Source organism: Miniopterus natalensis, chromosome 17, assembly GCF_054644295.1.
Source record: "Miniopterus natalensis isolate mMinNat1 chromosome 17, mMinNat1.hap1, whole genome shotgun sequence".
NCBI lineage: Eukaryota > Metazoa > Chordata > Mammalia > Chiroptera > Miniopteridae > Miniopterus > Miniopterus natalensis.
In genome coordinates, this window is record NC_142097.1 from 18,489,094 (window position 1) to 18,502,051 (window position 12,958).

A 12,958-nucleotide genomic window follows, 5' to 3' on the forward strand; every position below is an offset into this window, starting at 1 on the left:
CAGACACTAACTGGATGTCCTACAATTCAATTCAGTTTTGACACTAGCTATCCTGAGCTAGCATCGGATCCCACAAGTTGAAGGTCAAGGTTTCCAACCAGACGACCCTTACTTTAGGCGCCAGTTGTGAAGTGGGGTCCCCAGACTACCCACGCTTCTTCCTGGCTGACTACAAATTTGGGGCTTCCCCAAACCTCCTCTGGGTCTATAATTCACTAGAATGACTCAGAATTCAGGAGCAGTCTATATGTACGATTATTACACCAGATGAAGTGCACAGGGCAAAGTCTGAAAGGGTACTGAGCACAGAAGCTTCTGTTCTGTGGAGTCAGAGTGCACCTTCCTGCTCCATCAATATTCACCAACTAGGAAGCTGCCCTGAGCTTTACGGTCCAGAGTTTTTATATGGGGCGTCGTTATGTAGGCACGATTGATTAAATCATTGGCTGTGTGACAACTCAATCTCTAGCACCTCCCCCCTCCCTGGAGGTTTTGGGGTAGGGCTGAAAGTTCACATGGTTGGTTTTTCTGGCAACCACCCTCCATCCTGCAGCTAGCTAAGCCCTCCCTCACCCCCAGTGAGTCACTGCATGAGGATAAACTCAAGTATGGGTGAAAGGGACTCATAAAAGACACTCCTGTCACAGGAAGTTTTAAGGGATTTTGAAGCTCTGTGCCAGGAACTGGGGCATAAAGACCAGGCATAGTCTTTATTGTAGCACACCCTCCATTAATATTATTTGAAATTGCAATATTTTTACTAGAAACAAGTTGAACAAAGTAACTTTGGAATTTGTTTATTTATTGCCTCAGCATTTACCTACTATTTATTCACAGCTCTTTAACTGCTCTTAAGAAAAGCTTGGAGAGGGGGAGTTCCAGGACCTCCAGGAGGTGGGACTAATCTCCCAGATGGCCGTGCCGAAGCTCCAGTAGTAGCCCGGCGTTTGGGCCATGTGAAATCAAGTGAAGTAATTCATTCAGTCTGGTGGACGTGCCAGAGCTCCTTCTCACATTCATATAAAAATCAAGAAAATTTTATTTATTATCCAAGTGTTTTCAAATATATGGTTATTGTGTTCATGTAAATTCACACATGCTGATTAGGTACCTTATGTTCGTAACAGTTTGATGTAAGTTATTGGCCCAGGAGCAGTTCAGAGCAGGAAGGGGAGGGCTGTAGTACCCCTGGGATGTCCTTAGGGATGAGGGAGAATTTGAGGTGTCCTTGAGAGACGGTTAGTATTTGGAGAAGTAGAGGGGAGAGAGGGAATAGTGTTTTAGGTGAAGATAAAACAAACCACGTGAGGAGGCAGGATTCATCATGGCTTGTTTATACTTACACAGAGCAGAGTGGCCTATCTGAGCAAATCGTGTACGTGGGGACTACTGGGAAATGAGGTTCCATAGAGGAGCTATGTTAAATTATGTATGATTTTCAAAGGCCGGTAGAATAGTTTCACCTTGAAGTGGTGGGTAATTGAGAGTCAAGGAAGGCTTTTTGATCAGGTGAGCTAGAAAATGAAAAGAATGTGTGAGAAACGGGCTGGGATTTGTATTGTTGATGGATTAATGACAGGAGAGACTGGAGAAACGGGGGAGAAAGCTGGGAACAGGGAGGTGTTTCAGTAAGAGCACCATAGGGAAAAGTGGAAACTGAGAAGAAGGAATGAATATTAAAAATTTTAAAGGAAAATTTGACAGAATTTGAATGCTGAACAGAGGAAGGGTAAGTCAAGATGGCTACAGTTTTTGAATGTTTGCTTTTTATCTGGAATTGTAGAAAGAGTGTTCTTTATTGGTGAAAAATTTATCAAGTCTGTTGGAATATAATCACCATGGAAGTTTAAAAAGGAGGGGAGACCTTGATGAATGGTATCCCCAGCACCTGGAATAGTGCCTGGCGTAGAGAGGTGCTCCAGGAATGTCTGCTGAAGGGGTGCAAGCCTGCGTTTTACATGTCAGTTCCAGTTGCCATCTGTACATTTAGAATATGCCCATTTTTACTTCCAAAAATGACTTTAAAAATAGTACTTGTTGACCTTTTTCTAGTAGCAAAAATTACGTTTACTTTAGAAAATTGGGAAAACATGGAAAAGCACAAAGAAGATACTTGAAATCACATTTTTACTTCAGAGATAACCACTGTTGGTGTATATATGTTCCCAGGGGTTTTTTTTTTTCTATGCAAATACTTTTTTTAAAAAAATAAAATGGGATCATATTGTACATGCTGATTTATGCCTGCATAAATATCATTTTAAAAGTAAATTAGGACGATTTGAGCTTCCAAATAATGACAGATTATAAACCATAGACTAATCCAGGAGACCATGCTAATATGAATCAGAAGGGAAGCTCCTTCTTACAGTAGAATGCAAAACAATGTAGAAGGTTTGATAGAAACAAAATTTTCAGGCAAGCATCGTGAATGGCTGCTAAAACCAGTAGGCAGAAGTTTGATGAGAAACAGGATGTTTACATAGTCCCAAAGTATCTCCTCATAAGATACTTATTAATTACAGAAGGAAAAATAATAACTGTATAGTGGAGAAACCTGGCAGACACCACCTCCTTCAAGTGATGACAGCTAACATCACCAGTAATGGCATGTCACTTCTGGGGCATTCCTGCCAAATTCCTGAACTTAATCATGAGATAATATCATACAAACCCAACTGAGGGATATTCTACAAGTTAAATGGCTTGTATTCTTCAAAAAGTTAAGGTCATGAAAGATAAAATAGATTGAGGAACTCTTCCAGATTAGAGGAGACTAAAAAGACATGGTAACCGAATGCAATATTTGACCCTGGACAGAAAAACAAAGAATTTTCTTTTCTATAAAGGATAATAGTGGGACAAACGTGAGATGTGATAAAGCCTATAGATTAGATGATAGTATTGTATTGGTGTGGATTTCTTGATCTTGACAATGCACTTTGTTGTGTTAGAGAAAGATCTTGTTTTTAGGAAACATGTGCTCAGGTGCTTAAGCATAAAGGGTCATCATGTCTGCAACTTACTATCAAATGGTTTAAAAAAATTTTTTTAAAGTATAGGTAACTGTATTTAGAGAGAGTGATAAAGCAAATGTGGTTAAATGTTAACATATGTGGAATTTGGTTAAAGGACAGAGCTAACTCCTTTGTACTATTGTTGCAGTTTTTCTGTAAGTCTGAAATTTTCTGAAAATAAGTTAAAAAAAAAAAAAAAATTGAGCCAGAGCTGCTGAATTAGTCACCAATGAATCAGCGAGTATTTTACTTAACTTATGTAGTGGTTGTGTATGCAGTGTTTGCTGACTTTAGGGGTCACCGTTCCTTTCCTGTATATTTAACTTGTGTTAACAATATTTTTTTGAAGTCTGGCACAAGAGAGAAAGAACACTGGCTTGGCCATCAGGGGGTGAGTTATTCTCTTACGTGTGCAACTAATCGTTTAGTGAGACGTTGAGAAAAATCACTGTCTCTGAGTCCCAGGTTCTTCATCTGAACATATTTTGGGGGAGCTGGATAAGCTGACATCGATGACTAGGTTCCAGCAGTTCGCTGATGATGGGCTCTGGATTCACTGCCGCGGTCAGAACTCAGTGACGGTGTTGACTGTCAGCTGCTTGGAAAGGCCCACAAAGAACTGTGGAAATCAGAGCTGGGAGATACCTGTTAGACCATCTAATTTGTCCTTCCAGCGTCAGTACTCACTTGGTCACGGCACACCCTCTAAGTTTTGACCAGTACTCTTCTTTCCAGCCATTCTTTATTTTTCCAGAAACTTGGCTTGTGCTTTTAGTTCACCCTTTCTTTTAGTCATTTAAAAAAAGAATGTGACATTTCTTAACTTTAAAATTTTCCAGTTCTTTTATATTTAGACTTTACTTTTGGAAACTGTAATTTGCTAATATGGCAGAGATTAATTAATAGGCAGGTGGACTGTTTTCCTCTAGATGACCAAAGGATTTAGTGCATAAACAGTTGAGTGTCTAGCGGTAGTAATTATATGGTCAGAAAGTGATGGGAATGGAAGTCACATTTCAAAATGAAAATTAAGATTTTTAGCTTTGTGCATTAAAAAAAAAAATTTGCTAGGTTAGAAAATGTAACAGGAAAGTTTTTCTCTTACTTACCCTTTAAATATGATACCCTAATAAAGAAACAACGTAAGGATGTACAGAAATAGGCGCTCTGACTTTCTGTTGGTAAGGATGTAAATTGGTCTATATATTTTTTTGGAGGTAATTTAACAATATCTATTAAAAACATGAAAGAGCCCTGGCCATTTTGGCTCAGTGGTTAGAGCATTGGCCTGCAGACTGTAGGGTTGCGGGTTTCATTTCCAGTCAAGGGCATATACCTCGGTTGCAGGTTCGATCCCCAGATCCCTGGCCTCATTTGGGGCACCTGCGGGAGGCGACCAATCGATGTGTCTCTCTCATGTGGATGTTTCTCTCTCTTTCTCCCCCTCCTCTGTCCCTTCTACACTCTGTCTCTAAAAAAATCAATGGAAAAAGTATCCTTGGGTGAGGATTTGCTAACTTGAGTCCCACTTCTAGAAATTTAACCTCTAGCAATAAACATTGTAGCATTGTATATAAAAGTGAAAACTTGAACAGTGTTCATTGTTGTTAGATTATATTAATTATGACACATCATACAATGGATTCTTGTACAACTATCAAAAAATAATGTAGGAGGCTTTTTAAATGTTAATATGAAATGGATTATTGCTATTTTTAAAAATTGTGATAAAATAATACAAAAGATAATTAATATTTTAACCATTTGTAAATGTACAATTCAGGGGCATTAAATACATTCACAATTTTGTGTAACCATCACCACTTTCTAGATCTAAAACTTTTTTTATCATTCAAACTTTTTTATCAGCAAAATTTCTGTATTCATTAAATAATAACTTTCCCTTTCTCCCTCCCAGGAGGTTTTTATATAGTGACATGGAATACTGCCCAGATACATAATTAAGTGATAAAGGAAGATTGCAGAATAGTATGAATAGTATGGTTCCATTGTGGTAAATTATATGTTAATGTAAGTGTAGGAAAAATCTGGGAGACTATATTAAACTGTTAATGGGGGCATTATGGGAGAATTTAACCTTTATAACTTTTGGATTTTTTTGCCAATCCTTACTTGAGGATACTTTTTCCATTGATTTTTAGAGAGAATGGAAGGGAGGAGGGACGGGAGAGAGAGAGAGAAAGAGAGAGGGGAACATCGATGTGAGAGAGACATTGATTGGTTGTCCCCCACACTTCCCCAGGGCGTCTGGGATCGTACCTGCAACCCAGGTACATACCCTTAACCGGGAATCGAACCTGTGACCCTTCAGTGTGTGGGCCAGTGCTCTAATCACGAAGCAGCACCAGCCAGGGCAGTAATTCTTTGTTTTATACAATGAGTATGTGTAACTTCTAAGCAGAAGAAAAAGAGATGTACTTTGAGTATTGTACTAAAACATGGTAATTTGGGTGCCTTTGATTTTAGCTAACAAGTAACAGACTTTCTATGTGGTTGCTGAATTATGAGCTTATGAACCTGAACATGTTATTAAAGTGATGTTTTTCCTTTTCACAGCTAGAGTTGGGAAGACATCACTGATTATGTCTCTGGTCAGTGAAGAATTCCCAGAGGAGGTAAACATTTTGATTTCTATTTTTAAAATGTCTTAAATGTATCAAAATTTAACAAATTTAACAAAATGAAACAAATTCTGCCTTTTTGGCATGTGTTTCCTTTCTGACAGTTGTGACTTTAGAAAAGGCTCATATTATTATACAAGGCATCTCTGAAGTGTTGTGTTGTACAGGAGAAAGAATCACACTAGATCTGAGTTCACCTCCGTCCTTTGCATTTCCTACTTTTTTTTAATCCTCACCTGAGGATATTTTCTGCACTGCTTTTCAGAGAGAGTGGAAGGTGGGGAGAGAGAGACAGAGAGAAACATCAGTGTGAGAGAGACACATCAATTGGTTGCTTCCCGTTTGCAGCTGACCAGGGCCCGGGGATGGAACCTGCAACCGAGGCACGTGCCCTTGGCCGGAATCCAACTCAGGACCCTTCAGTCCGTGGGTTGACACTCTTACCATTGAGCCAAACCAGCTAGAGCTGCCTTTTCTACTTTTGACCTTGGCTAGGCTATTTGTCACCTCTGTGCCTTATTAGTCTCATATGTAAAATGGGAGCTGAAAGGGATATTAGAGGTCATTAAGCATAAGGCTTATTATGTAGCCAATTAGTTATCTTCTAGGAGAAATGAATTTTGATAATTTATTGTTTTATTTGAGGATTATTTTAGATGAACATAGTTCCTCATTGGTAGAGTATCTTAAGCCTTCAACAAAATAGAATGAAAACAACATATTTTTAAAATCTAATGTTTAAAACACCAAATTGATTTAAGTAATATTTTAGATTGCATCACATCTGAAGTATTCTTATATGTCCTGTGCCCACACAGGTAGAAATGTGCATGTGTGGTTTTTTTAAGTGATTTATCATTATAACTTTAATATATATTTGCCATCTGTAGTAAAGCACAAAAAATAAGCATCTAAAAGTACAATAAATGCTTATAAGAATATGTATGGATGAAAGGGGCTAATATATAGATATATTTACATAATCTATTAACAAGTTTGATTGATAATATCCAAAAGGTTTTTTTCTTTTCTATATTTATTTTCAAATGAAGGTTCCTCCCCGGGCAGAAGAAATCACCATTCCAGCCGATGTCACCCCTGAGAGAGTTCCAACACATATTGTAGATTACTCAGGTAATGAATGACCTATTGACCTATTGCAGTGAAGCTGTAGGGTTAATTCAATAGTCCTGGAAAAAGGTACTTACTGAATTTTAAAAAATAAACAAGGGCGGTCCTTTTTCTCTAGCAGTAAATAATCATTTACTATTCTTATCTCAAATCTTCTGGCCAGCCCCCACACCAGACCCACCCAAAGCCTCGATCTTACAGTCCTCTGTCCCTAGTTTATTAGGCTGGGTTCCATAATAATGAAAAGGAGGGAGGAATGGTAAATGACAAGAAGTAGATAAATCATTACCCTCCTTGAATTGGCATGTGTGCATAGAGAAGTTCTGGGTTCATTGGTTATCAGGCATGCCCTGGTGATTTGGAAAGAGTTCTGAATTTGAGAATTTGTTGAATTCTAAATTTGTCCTTTAATTTCTCATCCTTTGTACCAAATAAAATAATAATTAAAACAGTTGTTAGCTTGCTTACATTATATGATAATAGAAGCATATCTCTATTGCTTTTAATAATTTAAATTTTTTCTACACACTGCTGCTTGCTTTTTAATCATTAAATTATTTTGCTTTGTTCTGGGACTTATTTTTTTTAAAGAGTCAGTTGTAACATACATCACTCTGATGAGTGATGTTGACATGGGGGAAGCTTTGTGAAGGCAGGAGGCATATGGGAAATCTCTATATCCTTTACTCAGTTTTTCTGTGAACCTAAAACTGGTCTAAACAATAAAATCTGTTTTTTAAAACGGGTATAACTACATTGGTAATACTTTATTTTGCTAAACTGGTACCCCATAGAGTGTACAAAAGAAATATCAGTACTGTGCAGTCTGAAACATGTGACTATTTGAACACTTGAAGTGTGCCCTAAGTGTATAAGACAGTGAATTTAGAAGACTTAGTATGAAACATGAATGTAAAATAGCTCATTAGTCATTTTTCTGAGTGTATATTGAAATTTTAATATTTTTGACATTTGAGGTTAAATAAAAGAGTAATTTTACCTGTTCTTTTTTAGTTTTCTTAAGGTGACTACTAGAAAATTAAAAATTACATACATATGCTTGCACTATATTTCTGCTGGACAGCACTGTACTGTATTAGAAGCTGAGAGAGGTTAGATGCTTTCTGCTAGTCTCATACTTAGTTTTATTTATAGGATTATTATTTTTTAATATGTGTAGCCATATAATTAGATTCACTCCAGTATTAGAATTGGAACCTTAACCCATTGATTTCTCAACATATGAAAAGGTATTAAAAATGGCTGATTATTTAGCATAATATAAAGTCCATTTGACTCATTTATGACATTAGTTTATATGTCAGAAATAATAGGCATTTGGTGGGGGCATTTAATGTAAGATGATCTGAACTAATATGTCCGTAATGGCTTTTCTCTTCATTTGTGTGCTTCGTCCTACCTATATCATGCATATCTTGTGTACCTTGGCGTTATAGACACATCCGCCCAGTGAGACCAGTTCTGGCCAGAGAGACGTGCCAGGGAGGAGTTCTGGACTCATCATGACCATGCTCTAGTTTTCCTTCTGGGGCCTGGTTACTATTACTCATATCTGCTATCTCGATTTCTGGCTTGTATTGCTCAGATTCTCATGTGGCCTTTTAACCTTGTGTGGATAGACTCTTTGTCTGGGTTTCTGACTTTTCAGCACCCAGTCTTCTAGCTTGGGTTTCTGATCTCTTTTGCCTGACCCTTCACAACTCTGGGTCAGATGCCGGCCTAGATTTATAACACAATGCCTTCTGCTCTTCTGTGCCTGAGTTATCCTCTTGTCAAGTTGTCTTTCAGTGCCAGCCAGCTTCCTTATCTCCCTTCCCCTGGCTTGCCCTATCTTTGCCACCGAGTCTGGCACTATACCAGGACATGAGGGATGAGGGATGTTTGGAGGGATATTAGATGGGTGTTGCATAGACTTTGGCTGTCAGTTTTTACAGATGTGTAAAATATGAAACTCTTTTTTGTCATTTGTAGAAGCAGAACAGAGTGATGAACAACTTCATCAAGAAATATCACAGGTGAGTTAAAAACTAGTTGAAAGTTTTTTGTGGGAAAACAGTGATGATTCTAAGTCTGCTTTTTAAATTCTCTCACTTATTTCGTTGTCATTGCTGATTTTCAGTATGTATTTTTGCTGTAAGTCCTTAGGAACCTTTTCCTCTTAGAGGCATGCTAAGTTTTTCTTATTATTATAAAAATATTATTAATTTGTTAATTTTTCTTGTAGGCTAATGTCATCTGCATAGTTTATGCAGTTAACAACAAGCATTCTATTGATAAGGTATGACTGACTTTTCTTCACTATACTTAGATTTCAGTGGGGGCACTTGCAAAATTGATCCTCAATTTAGAATTTTTAGGGGTCTAAGGGTCAGGTGTTTTTCAAAGAAGCTCCTCATATGGCTTAGCTCTTGTTAATTTTTATTTTAGGTAACAAGTCGATGGATTCCTCTCATAAATGAAAGAACAGACAAAGACAGCAGGTACTTTTTTCTCTTAAACTTTGTATGTTGAAAAATTTCAAACTTACAGAAAAGTGGCAGAAAGTGCTACAGTGAACATCTGTAAACCCTTCGCTTAAGTCTTGCAGTTGTTAACATCTTGCCACATTTGCCTTATCTATGGGTCTATCTCTGTCTGCATACACAGTCTTTGGGAGAAATTATTAGAAGCAGCACAAATATTTGAGAGCAAAGCATAGAATAGAGCTCTGATATTGCGGTGATTCACAATCTCCGACATTAAATATTTTGATGGTTAATCTTGCATTTCTCTTTCTCAAACCACTGCTTGAAAAGTCTCAGCTCTAGAATTCCTCTTCACCTGCACTGTAGGTGGCCTCTCACTTAGATGCCCCTTTGATGAGGAATGGCATTCTCCCTTGTCATTGTGCATCGTGTGGTGTATATAAGAGCACAGGACTTGGAGGAAAGTGAACGACCTTTGAAATCTGTTTTGGCCGCTTATGAGCTTAAAGACTTTGGCTTCATCGAGCCTGTTTCCTCAGCTGTAAGCAGAGATGAGGATAATACCTGTTGTGGTTATTTTAAGAACCCTGTGAAATAATGCATGTGTGTGTGCTTTATAATTTCTCTGGAAAACTCTAGGGATCTTCACTTAGGAATTTATGCAGGGAGATTTCTTTTAAATTCTTTGGAAGATATGTACAGGGTGTCCCCCCAAAATATATACACACTTTAATAGCTGATAGCTCAATTTTGAAGACAAAATCTATTTTAATAAGCACTGCTTTTATAATTATTCAAACTGTGTGTATATATTTTTAGGGGACACCATATATATGTGTTTATATATATATGACAGGAAAAAGCAAGAGAACACATGTTTTTGTATTTTTCTGAGCAGAATGGTAGTTTTCAGTATATATGCTTAGAGTTTTAAGTCAAAATGGAAACAAAACATTTTTCTTGCAGCGTTGTGTAATTGAACATGTTATTTATGAAGCATTTGAGTCTTTTTAAATGTTAGGAAAGCAGACTAATATCTATGTATTGTACACATCTGGTCCTTTACTTAATTTTTTTAGTTGGCATTTTTGTGCCTTGAAACCTAAAGATCTTGTTCTAAACAGATGAACGTGGTTACTGTCCCTGACTCACATATTTACTGTGACTGAGATGGTATTGTATATGCTGTGCCTTGCAGCTCTGATGGCTCCCCTTTGGTTTTAAACTTTGTAGTGACTTACTGTCAAGGTGGAAAGAACAGAATGACCCCCTAGAGCTACACTGTCCGGTGCAATAACCTCTAGTCAGTTGTGGCAATTTAACATTAAATTAAGTGAAATGAAATAAAACTAAAAATTCAGTTTCTTGAACACACTTAGCTACATTTCAGGTGCTCAGTAGCTATTTGTGCTAGTGATTACAGTAATGGATAGTATACATAAAGAACATTTCCTTCGCCACAGGAAAGTGTATTAGTCAGGGCTGCCTTGGAGGACCCTACTCCTGTATGCTCCTGACACCTGATCGTCTTGCTAATTACTTAAGCTGTTTCCAAGAGGGACTCTTCAGAGAAGGCAGTTTTGCCAGAATCTATCAAGCACCAGCTTGGACCACGGAATTGTTAAAATTTGGCTTAACTATGACAGCTTCCTAAAATGCTGTGGTTACTTTTTTGGCCCTTTGAGTCTCATTGGAAAGTGGCTTTGAACATTTGAAGATCTAATTAGCTTCCTGTGTGTGGCTACATTTTTCCCCTCCTGAATCATATGTGCATACTTACTTTTCTTGTGGCCGACTTGTCCCAGGTGGTCTGTTTCTTTATGATGATGTGGCCTTTACATTTTTCAGTGCCTTGCTTCCTTAAGTTTATATTTGTTACTCATGTATTTTTCCTTAGGACTTCCTTGGACCATTGTTACAGTGTTTTTAAAATTTTTTTCATTAATGTATAGGCCTCCAATATTATATTTGTTTTTAGGTTTATATCACAGTGATAAAAAATTTATATACCTTATGATGTGTTCGCCACGCTAAGTCTAGTATCCATCTGTCACCACGCAGTTATTACACTATTATTGACTACATTCCCTGTGCTGTACGCTGCATCTCCGTGGTTGATTTATTTTATAACTGGAATTTTGTACCTCTCATTCCCCTTCACCTTTTTCACCTGTCCCCCTATCCCTTTATTACATTTGTTTTAATTAGGGGTGTCATCACTGTCATGTGAGGTACTTTAAAAAATATATACATGCCTTTGCCCCAGCCCTGGAGTTGAAGAATTAGTAGGTTCAGAGTAGGGCTTGGAAATGTAGATATTTCTTAAGCTCCCTAAATTATTCTGAGCACACCGTTAGTTGCAAACCACTACATATTTGGAACCCCTTCTGGCCGTGTTAGGAATCTATATTTGGGTTATATATTCCTTTTAGGCATAACTACACTAAGGGGGTAAATAAATACTTGCAAGTCTTCCTATTGCAGCCTGGAGTTCCATCAAAAATAGCAGTTTTCCACTAGGCTAGTTCTCCTCGGTGTCCCCATTTAGATTTCTGATAGGCCTGTCAGATTTAACTTGTCTGAAACAAAATCCTTAATTCCCTGCCTGCTTCCTCTCCCCCCCAAAAAAACCTTTCAGTCTTTTCTGTCTCAGATCTATTCATTTTATCTAGCTACAAACCTGTGTGTGTTTTTTTTGTTGTTGTTGTGTTTTAAATATATCTCTGTTGATTTCAGAGAGAGGAAGGGAGAGGGAGAGAAAGAGAAACATTAATGATGACAGTCATTGATTGGCTGCCTCCTGCACACCCCTGGCTGGGGATTGAGCCGAAACCCAGGCATGTGCCCTGACCGGGAATTGAACCCTGATCGCTTGGATCCTAGGTTGATGCTCAACCGCTGAGCCACGCCCAGCCGGGCCTGTGTATTTGTATGTGTGTGTGTGTGTGTGTGTGTGTGTGTGTGTGTGTGTGCCTTTCCTTCAACCTCCGTATCTAATCTATGAGCTGTATCATACCGTATCATCCCGTAAGTATTTCACTATGTATCTCTAAAGATAACAAAATGACTGCACTTTAAAAGGTCCATCAGATCCCGTCATTACCCCAGGAGCTTCCCATTTTACATTTACAATAAAACCTATGCTCCTTACTCTGTCTCTAAGTCCTTACATGTCTGATCTTTTCTCCTCTCTCCAACCCCATTTCATACCTCTTCTATTTTGCTCAGGACTCTCCAGCCACTGTCTCATTTCTTTGTTCTTTGAACTAATCAGGATGGTTCTTCAGTTTGGGGCCTTTTCACGGGCCGCCCCTTCTTGCCAGCTGCTCTTCCCTGGCTCCTCCAGTGGCAGAGCCCACTCCATTCTTCCCTCCCTGCTCAGGTGCCACCTTGTCAGAGAGACTTCCCCCGATTATCACCTATAATTCGTTCCCTCTCATTCCTCTATCCCATATCCCCCTGTTTATTTTCTTCATAGCACTTACAGGATTGGAAATGGTCTTACTTATTTGTTTGCTTGTTGTCTGTTTCCTGATTTTCACAACTGGAACGGGGAGGGGCTTTGTCTGCCTCACGTCCTTATGCCGGGAACAGGACCTGACTGATAATATTTGTTGAATATGCTCTCTAGTGGGCTTGAGCTGACTACAGTAGAGGGTTCATACTGGGGAAGTTAAGTAAA

At 38.3% G+C, this 12,958-nt stretch overlaps 1 protein-coding gene across 6 annotated transcripts in view; it reads left to right on the forward strand.

The window, feature by feature from the left end:
* The window catches only part of RHOT1 (ras homolog family member T1), a 52,394-nt gene that overhangs the window by 8,617 nt on the left and 30,819 nt on the right, over window positions 1-12,958 (forward strand). For all 6 annotated transcript variants that reach the window (XR_015715858.1, XM_087826038.1, XM_087826034.1 and 3 more), the window contains exons 2-6: window positions 5,595-5,653; window positions 6,712-6,793; window positions 8,783-8,826; window positions 9,036-9,089; window positions 9,239-9,291. Coding sequence is in view for 5 of the 6 variants with exons in the window: in XM_087826038.1 (XP_087682164.1) it covers window positions 5,595-5,653; window positions 6,712-6,793; window positions 8,783-8,826; window positions 9,036-9,089; window positions 9,239-9,291 (292 nt within the window). In the remaining variant the exon portion in view is untranslated. The remainder of the gene's footprint in view (window positions 1-5,594; window positions 5,654-6,711; window positions 6,794-8,782; window positions 8,827-9,035; window positions 9,090-9,238; window positions 9,292-12,958) is intronic.